We start from the raw sequence: 9,805 nt of genomic DNA, 5'->3' as shown, positions 1-9,805 counted from the left end.
CGAATAAAGAGCGTTTCCTGGCCGAGGTTCCGCACAAAATAGTAATTAAATCCTCTATAGGAAATTGCTGGGAAAAGAGAGTTGTCATTCAGAGGAGTTTTACCAGAGGAACTCTGGAAGGAGGTCTGGGACTTCACAAGGACCCATGAATTAGACTGTACTTTGTGTTGCACCGGGGAGATGGGAAAGAAGCTGGAGAGGGACCGAACACAACTTCCGTGCTGGGTTTTAGTTAAAACCCTATTTACCTGGTTACCACACAGGCCCAGTGGGCAGTGCTTGCTCCCTAGAGACCCCTCGGCACACGGGGGGTCCCCCCAGGACAGGGCACAGAGCCCTCGGTTCACCTCTTCCCACCAGCCTTTATTCACACAAGAAACGATAAATGAGCATACAAAGGCAGTGGCACTGCACAAACATCTGTTTTCCTCCCTGCCAGCCATTGATATAAGCAGAAAACTGTTACCTGGTGATGCTAAGGAAAATAAACACATGGCAATGCCTGTTTCAGGCTCGTAAGAGAACCAAAAGTCCCTTGTGGGGAAAATAAAGGCTTTGGTCCTGCAGATACACGTTATGGGTCAGTTCTGGTGGCTCCAGCCCAAACTGGCTGTTTATCCCAGATCACTGTGGGATAAACGACACAGTAAGAGGAAAATGGGGGTTTATTCTGTAAAACGTTTTCAATACTATGATCCCACACCTCATTTGTCACTATAGCTCACCACACACACACAAAATCTCTTTTTGTAACTGACATATAAATGCATTCCATAAAAAGACCCAAAACAATGAACGTCATGGTTAGTTTATGACTTATCTTAGTAATTAAATGTTGTTGGTGTGTGGGAAGCTGGGAGCAGATTGTGTGTTTCCTCTGCATTTGCAGCTCTAAAGCTCCCTGCTGGCAGATGAGCACTGAGCAACTCTTCACCAAAGGATCGTTCTGGTGGTGCCTTTTTCTGCTCTTCCCCAGCTGCTGGGGCAGGGACCCCACTGCCAACACCTCCCCACTGCACTATGGATGGGAGAAAAGCCCTTCCTCAGGCCCCAGAAGACCCTCAGCGGGGTCAGAGGAGGTGACAGGGTGTCAGTCGCAGGGGTGGTAATAATGAACGTTCCCCACACCCCACCGTCTGTTGGGGAGTTTCTGTCTGCACCAGTGTGGATGTTCCCCACTCGGCCTTACCCTGCTCCCATCTCTTGAGACAGGCTGGAAACACAGGAAGCCCAGAGCACTCCTCTTCAGTACCTGAGAATTACCTTTCTCCCCTTCTTGCCTTCATGCAGTCCTCTATCTCATGAGACATTTCTGTACCCAGCTGCATTCAGCTTCCTCCTCCTCCTGCCTTCCCCACAAGCCTCCTGTGTTTCCAACTCTGGCACAGTTAGATCCAAGTGTCGCTTCCAGAAAATCCCCGTGTTTCCCACCAGTGTTGCTCTGTGTGTTTTGCAAGGTCATCCTTCGGGGTTTCCCCACATAGCCCTGGGTCCATCCTCTGTAGCTTAAACATTTCCAGGTCTTGCCTGGCCTTTGTACACCATGATCATGATGAGATTTGGGGGGGCTTGATCTGTTTGTGGAGCCCCTCCATGAACAAACTGATTTCATTTGGATTCTGAAGCTTTGCTGCAAAACAAACAACACCCTAATACAATGTCACCCAAAAAGAAGGGCTGTGTGCAGCACACAGAAAGCTGTTTGAGCTACTTCATCATCCACAAACAGAACGGAGAAAGGCATTTGAGATCACGACAACCCAAACTGTGGTTATATTTATGTGCATTTTCATATGACAGCATTTTCAAAGGAAAGGTAGTATACAGACAAGGTTGGTAGTGGCATGACCAGCTTCAGGTTTTCCCAAACTTAAATATTATACAATGACTCGAACAAAATAAGTTCTCCTCTAGTACCGTTACGATGCTCACCTAGAGAAAAGGAAAGGTGACCTGTTGCACTGCAGTCACAATCACTTCTGATCCTGGATTTTGTTGAACTGCATCCGAAAATGTTGTGGCCACTGGAGGGCCCTTCCTGGGCAGCGCATTGTGGTGCTCGAGTGCTCCGATTCCGTGGGCTCTCCTGCTCTCTGCACACTTTTAGATAGTCCCTTGCCTCTCCGAAACCCAGCTCTGCCTGTTGGAGCTCTCCTTTCCCTGGCTGGCGTGCAGATGTCCTTCACTTAAGTATGGAAGAGCTTTCCAAAACTGCTGTGAGGAAAATACCTGGGTGCTACAGGAGCTCTTCGCACTCCACCTGCTTCTTTCCAAAGCCTTGCAAAATCTTCAGTGGTTTTGGTGTGTTCATGAAAGAGATGAAGGTTTCATCTCACAGTGTTTGCCGAGGCCTGGCTCCCGTTTCTCTCCAACACGTCAGTGTCTGGGATGAGTCCATGGCAGCCTGCTGGGTTGTGGAAGGAGGTTCCAGCAGCCATCCAGAGGGTCCAGCTCCCCTGGCAGCCTGGCTGATGCTGGGACAAGCTCTTTGGGATGTGTCACCCCACCTGAGGGACCCCTCAGAGAGACTCTGGCAGAGCTGCAGCAGAGCTGTGGGACACCAGTCATCATCCCTGGAGACTGGGGACCTGACCCTGAATGGCACAGCCGAGGTGCCAGAGCATCCTTGTCCCCACTGCTGCAGGGTGGCAGCGCTTCTGCCTCATCCCCTCTTTAGGCTTTTACACACAGAGCTGTGCTAGACGCACCCGGGTGTGCAGTGGTATCTAAAGCTAGTGAAGCACTGCTGGTTATCCATGATCCTGAATGGCACCGAGCCTTTGTGAGAAATACTGACAAACTGAGCTAACACTTAGTGGCACAGCCTGCCCCCAGCTTATCCCAGTGTAAAAAGCAGTACACATCAATGGGGAGCAATGCAAACGTGGGCAGAGACAAGCTGATCGCGTTCCAGATCGTAATGGTCACATTTGGTAAAGACATCTTATTTTTTTTCTTTGTTTTGTTCGGGTTTGTTTTGTTCCTTTAAAAATTGTCTTTATTGTTTTTCTCAGCCACTTTTGTATTTTGTGTTCTAAGCTTCTCACGGAACTTCCATGTAAAAGCTTCAGGACAAATTCTGCTTCAGATCTGTTAAGAGTCTGCAATAGCCAGGCTGAAATCAATACAGTTTCTGTGTACACACACATCTCCAGAATATGGCCCTTTGTTTCACAATGCCTGGCTCACCTGTATGGAAGGAAACATAGGGTATTTCTTGGTACCCCACATTAAACTCATCAGATCTCATCACAACAGATGGACTCAAAGTATCAGAGACACTGGGCCAATTAGCAGATTACAGGTTTCCATGTCAAAGACATCTGTGCTACCCTCATTTTCTCAGTTTTTAAACTGAGAAAATGGGAATTAATTTGAAATATCTTTACTTCTCTCAGCCATGATCTAGGGGCCTCAGTCCCATCTTCCAATTACTTTTTCTCTTTTTTGCCACATAGACCATGACCCAGCAGAGCACTTTGGAGCATGCTTTATTTCAAGGTTCTGAATAATTGCTGTGAAATTGTTCCTTGGGGCGTGTAAGTGCCCTTTTGAATCAAGGCCAGTGTCTTTAACTCCCAAATGAATACACAGTTTTCAGCATCAGAAATGAGTTGGTGAATTCAGCTAATAAGGAGGAATTTTATCTTTCAAAGTGTTCTGTCATATTCCGTGCAAAGAACTGAAGTGATGATGACTTGACCACCTATTTGTGCACAGCAAACCTCCATGCCCAAGGGATAGCTCACTGCTGTACCAGAAACCCCCAAATTTCCTCCAGTGAGATTCAATGCACAAAACTGCATCCTTCCTGTGAAACCTGAAGAGGTCTGCTCCAAGACACGTGAAGTTTTATGAACACTCCAGCTTCGGGCAGTGACCAACTCTAGTGCTGATGCCAGAAAACCAAATAGATTTGGTGTCCCTATGGTGAAGAAAGCCTGTCTTGCCCCACGGGCAGTGTGGTGGTACATAAGACAACTTCCCAAAGACAACACTGTACTTCCCCATCTCTCAGCTGAGACCACTGATGCATTTGTAACAGACAATACCACTGATCCCATCTGCTAGGTGGCTGCCGTGCTCTTCTCACAGGTGGCTGCGCTTCAGTGGAGCATAAAAGCATCTCTGTCCTCCCTCAGCGCAACGTGCAGGGCTTCACGTAAGATGCTTTGAGATCCTCAGCTGGCAGGTGGCAGGAGCAATTAGTCCAATTATCTGCCATAGTGCCCTGACCACCCCGAAGTGACCCGCACGCTGCCCATGTGAAATGGCAACGAGCGTCAGGAGGTGTGGTACAAACGGATGGGTGCTGTGGGGTCCCTCGGGAGGAGGCGTAATCATCGAACGAGAGACCATGACAACTATAAGCAGACAAACATATATATATATATATATATGCATTTGGACTATGAAGGAAATCACCAAATTTTAGACTGCAGAAAATGACCAAATTCCAGAATTTAGTGCCACTTGTCTCTGACTTGCTAGTAAAAAGAGAAGGAAATGTCCAAATGTGGGATGAACGAAGCAGTTCAGCTGTCAGATGTGGTATTATTTCTTCACTCTATTTCAGACAAGAAATGCAGAAGTATTCATGTGTTTTGCATTACGTGCTGCAGGCAGAAAATTCTCTCAGTAGTGTTTGGTTTGAACCTTTTCTCTCACTCTCCTTTTTCCAATAGAGACACTGGTATCAAAATACAGAGCTGAATTTAGTAAGCAGAAAACCCCAAGCCTCTCCATAGGGATTATACCATCCAGGCTTCCAGGGCAGACTCAGACAAGGCAGTGTAAGGAAAGCCCTGAATCTATCCAAACACTCTCCATGTGGTTTTCAGTCCATGGCCTTTTGATTTTTACAAGTCTGTGGAGTACTTACTGCTAAGATGTCTCCAAAACATACCTAAGAAAATTACGTCATTACCACTAAGCTTAAATTCACCTTGGAGGAGGCTTGAACCTCTGTAAGAAAAATACGGGGGGGGGGGAGGGTCCACAAGTTGTTAGAAGTTGAAAACCATTGCTCTGGTTACAAGATCAGGCTGCAATGAGCCTGCACAGCTACTTGATTCAAAATATTTACTCCCAAAATTCAGGGTATGTAGGGATGTAAAAAAAGGAACTAACACAGGAGGCTGGTAAAAACCAGCTGGCCCATACGGAGTATTAATGGACTCCCCAATACTCCAGCTGCAGGCAGCAATACCAACACTACATCAGCCTGTGTTAGTTACGGGCTAAAACACAAGAGGCAAAGAATGAACTTGGGAAAGACAGGGAGATGAAGATGACAGTATCATCATCAGATCTTGTTTTCATTGCTGATGTTGTTGCTCACTAAAATTAAGATGCTGACTAGAACTGAGCTTTTCAAAAGACTGATATTATTAGCAAGACTCTGCTGAAAGAAAAGTGTGCTCCTGCATTCCTGTGACAAGGACTGGGCTGTTTGCCATCCAAGTCATTTAAAAAGAAAACAATAAAAATCAGAGTGCTGTATGTTGGTGCTGTTGTAACCCCTCTGGTGCCGTCCTGGGTGGGGAATGCAGAAAGTCTACTCAGCAGTGTGTGTGTGGGGCTCCCACCCCAGGGTGGGGAAGGAGCCATTTCAGAACATGCACATCATGTGGGTTGGTTTGTCTCAGCCTTTTCAGTGAACACGTTGGCTGGGAGGTGCTACAATATCGTGGCTCCAGCAGCATCCACGCTCCTGGGATCCTTCAGGCCAATGATGAAACTGTTGGTTCTCCTGGCTCCATGAACTAGGGAGAGCACTTTGACTTTGTCCACTTGATGACCCCTGGCTACAAGAAATTCAATATCTTCTTCAGGAAATTCACCTGTAGGGATTTTAAAAGAGGAGTTTGTAACTGAAACCACTGTTGCCTTTGACACAAAGCTTTGTTCTAACCCTGTTGGGATCTGCAGGATGAAGGAAGCTGCCTGCAGCCTCCTCAGGTATCCCATATGGGTGACCAGCACCCACCATGCTGAGGAGCAGCACAGGCTTCTCAGAGCTGGACAGTGCTCTGTGTGGTGGGGGAAATGAGAGGATCCAGAAGACCCTTTAAAGATGTGGAAGATCTTCCTCCTTTTTGGAAAATGGGGAAAATACATTGTTGGCACCTATTGTAGTTATTCTTCTTAGAGAAGAGGCAGTCCCTGCTCTTAAGAGCTTAGTTACAAATCATAGTATTAACAGTTATTAGTCCAAATAAGATGCAAGGCAGTTCAAAACAAACAACAGTAAAACACTGCCAAACGAGACTTCGTGATAGGCCTTCCAACTTCCCCTGCTCCTATCTCTTCATCTTCCAGCCATCTACCTTAGGTTGCTGGAAAAGCTTTTCTGGTTTTATTTTGTTTATTTGATGTTTTGTAGTTTCTGCAGGAAGAGAAGTGCCCGAGGACATGAAGCTGGGGATGCAGCTGGACAAAGCAGGCACACCATGGTTATTTAAGCTAGCCACATTGCAGATGTGTTTTAACATATATCTTGTTGATGCCAAACGTCCAAACCCACAAATTAGAACCTTCTGGAGTTTTGGATTTGTTTTAATTACATTCTCGATTCCAAGTCTGCAGGTTACACTTGACAGACTTCTTCAGATGTTCCTCTGAAATGGGAAGGCCTCGAAAATCTGGCTATTTTGTATGAAATGAGAATGGAATTTCACTTATGGTTCCCTCTGGTAAGGTAGTTGACTTGATATTTGGCTTTTTGAAAAACACCAAATAGACCAAGACTTTTAATAACAAGGACAAGAGCTGCAGTACAGTCTCCAGAGTGTCAGCTGCATCTCCAGCACTGCCAAGCTACAAGCCTTGCCATAAGCTTTGCCTGCTCCTCAGCTGGTGGAGTTAAGGAACACGGACTGGAACGCAAAAGGACATCATTTATGGCAGTGGTAATAAAGTGCAGGAAGATCTGCTAGCTTCAGTACCTGTCTGGGTGAAGCTGTGCCTGCAATCCTTTTTATTTGGATACCCTTCATGCCACTGGACTGCCAAAAGGTTTTAAGGACAGGATAAGGGTGCTACCAGGATGTGAGCTGGGACAGAGGGAGGGCTGGGGAGAAGCACGTGAAAGTGTTTGGACAGGAGGAGTTGCAGGAGCCAGGGAGCATTCTCAAGACAAGAGGGAGAGGGATGGCTCAGCAAGGGCTCCAAGCTTTGAAGAAGCTAGGTGGTTGCTTTTTGTCTTCCCCAAAACCCTTTGCACCCCCTGGGGACCCTGGAACAGGGTAAGCTGTGTGCTGGGCTGTCACACTTCCACAGCAGTGTGCTAAGAAAATCCTGCTCCTTTTCTAAAGACAACCCAGCCAGTGTCCATACTCACTGTCAACCTGCAAGGTGTTGGACTGAAGCTGGGGGTGAAGTCGACCAAGTGACAAACTTTCACTCAGATTCTTGTTAAATGTTAATACATTTACCAAAACCTGAAAGAGAATAAAAGACCCTCAATAATAAAAAATAGTAATGAGAACAGGAGAAGCCAACAACTTCCTGAGCATCCCCCTAACTGGTGGCTCCAACATCTGCAGGTGCAGCAGGCAAGGAAGATTTTGAACTGTTTACCAAACTGCATGAACTAGCACAGGGTTCTGCACACATGAAGAGGCCCCTGAAATATGGGCTGTATATTGTTGGTGGAAAAGTGGTAGCTTTTGAGGCTTGCATGGGCTTTTTGTCACAGAGTTCCTGCTAAATTAGGAGAGTTGTGTGTCTGGAACATGATGTCATCTCTAAATATGTGTTTGTTGCAGCCAAAAGCTCAGCACGTGACTTCTCCACACAAAGCATTAGGAAGCGACGGTTGGCTTTAGTTTTGCTCTGAATAATGCCTTCCAAGAGGTAAGGAAAATGGGAGCCATTCTTGTTGTGCCTTTCTTTTTAGCAATCCTTTGCTGCTGTGCATGCAATCAAGCTATTGGCAAGTACTCCACCTCATTACAAATCAGAAATTAGGAGGAGTTGCCCAATTTATAGAAGTGCTGAGCAGGGAGGAATTCAGTTGAGAGTGCACTAAAAGGAGCTTTTCATAGGGAAAAGGGCTTAAAGGGCTGCCGGTCTCCTGCAATTCTCTGAATACAAAATGCTCCTTTTTTTCCCTAATGATCCTTAAGACAAGCTTTGAACAGGTATTAGAACGACACAAAACCATTACGGGTTCTGCCAAAATGCTTTTGCTCTGCAACTATGAGCGGTGCCACCAGGAAAGGTGCAAGAGAAGTAAACCAGTAGCTCTCAGAGATTTGAAAATCCAACTGCATGGAACTGGTGGCATCAAAGACTGGACTGGTAATCCTGTGGCCACCACTTTCAACACAGCCTGGGACACTGGGAGGGGAAAACCTGTACTGCAGGAGGGGGCCCTGCGCAGCACTGACCTGAACGATGCTGCTCAAGGCTCTGTCCCCGTTGTTGGCTCCCAGACATAGGTATGTCCCACACATCCCCTCGGATGGCCTCACGATGGTGGGTAAGAGGAAAGACAGGGGCCGTTTCCGAGGCTGAATGAGATTTTGCTGCAGTTGAAGAAAAGACACACCAAAAAATTTCAACAGGCCAACTAAAGCTTTGCTCAAGCTGTGCAGGTTCATTCCTTACTCTTTAGGCTGCAGCCAGCAATTGCACTTGCGTGTATTTTCAAGCATCCTCACTGCTATGGCAAAGCTCTCTGAGTTAACAGGATTTGACCTGTTTCACACCACGGCTCTCTTTTCCAGAAGGTACATGGAGCCATTCACCCACTTCTAAAGCACCAACTCAGCAAAGTGGGATGGTTTTACAATGCATGGCAAGAGGAAACAATGAGGCAGCACTGGAAGCCACCAGTACTGGTCTGTAGTTGTTTCTTTCCAAGATCTGAAGATTTTTTGCTGCTACCTGCTACTTTTAAATGTGCAGAGAGCCAATGCATAAAGAGAGTCCTTAATCCAAGTCCACTGAAAAGGGTGGTTGCTCTAAATTGCATCTGGACTGCAAGGAAAACAGGTAGCTGATACGTGCAGTGTTTTTTGATATAACTGCATTATATTGACAACTGATACACATGAAGCCTTCTGTTGACTGTTTCAGGGGCTCATATAAAGAAAAATTAGGAGCTTTCTACAGACTGTTGCCTCTCAGTTATTAATAAGGTATTAAATAGCCTCCCTGTTATGGAGATGAGAATAACGTTGAATTAAAACCCAGTACAGACAGCTCAAATAAAGAACGTGTCATGTCGTTCATTACCAGCCTAGGAATGGAGTGGTTCATTGTTTCATTTTGCCAGGAGAAGTCCAACATCTGGCTGTTCAGGAGGACTCCAGAGGGTGTCATTATTCCACTCCCAAAGGGACGATTCAAAGAACTGAAAAGAAATATGGAGAAATCTTATCAAAATCCTCCCAGAAGTTTTTGTTCATTTCAAGGCATCAGGGCTCTGATTTTCTGTCCCATCTTGGCTTGACAGAGCCCAGTTCAGATGCTCTTTAGGGCTGGCTAGCTGTGAGGAGTGAAAGTTCAATGCACTTAGGAGCAGGGGCAATGAGGGCAATAGCAACTCTGTCCCTCCCTGTGTTTAAGGACTCCTATCTAGGTGATGGATCTGTCTCCATTCCCTCATCAGTCCTCAAATCTGGCCACCACCTCTTCTCCAGGAGCAGATTCAGGCCAGTTCAGACACATTTCACTTTGAGAGGGCTGCAGGATTACACAGGGCAGAGCAGCACTAGCTCACACATCTCCCCCCCATGTTCCCCACTTCGGCTGCTGCAGGGCTAGCTGTGATAGAGCAGCCCAGCAGCTCCAGGTC

The 9,805-nt window shown here is 46.5% G+C and overlaps 1 protein-coding gene across 1 annotated transcript in view; it reads right to left on the bottom strand.

The window, feature by feature from the left end:
• Positions 1 to 5,679: 5,679 nt before the first annotated feature.
• Positions 5,680 to 9,805, bottom strand: part of GGT7 (gamma-glutamyltransferase 7) — a gene marked incomplete at its 5' end in the record, with an annotated part of 13,300 nt that continues 9,174 nt past the window's right edge. Inside the window, 4 exons of the mRNA XM_010021964.1 lie at positions 5,680 to 5,843; positions 7,343 to 7,442; positions 8,394 to 8,531; positions 9,244 to 9,361. Of these exons, the coding sequence (XP_010020266.1) occupies positions 5,680 to 5,843; positions 7,343 to 7,442; positions 8,394 to 8,531; positions 9,244 to 9,361 (520 nt within the window). The remainder of the gene's footprint in view (positions 5,844 to 7,342; positions 7,443 to 8,393; positions 8,532 to 9,243; positions 9,362 to 9,805) is intronic.

The sequence above is a fragment of the Nestor notabilis genome, unplaced genomic scaffold (assembly GCF_000696875.1).
Source record: "Nestor notabilis isolate BGI_N333 unplaced genomic scaffold, ASM69687v1 scaffold19399, whole genome shotgun sequence".
NCBI classification, from domain to species: Eukaryota; Metazoa; Chordata; class Aves; order Psittaciformes; family Psittacidae; genus Nestor; species Nestor notabilis.
This window is presented reverse-complemented; position numbering and strand designations above follow the sequence as displayed.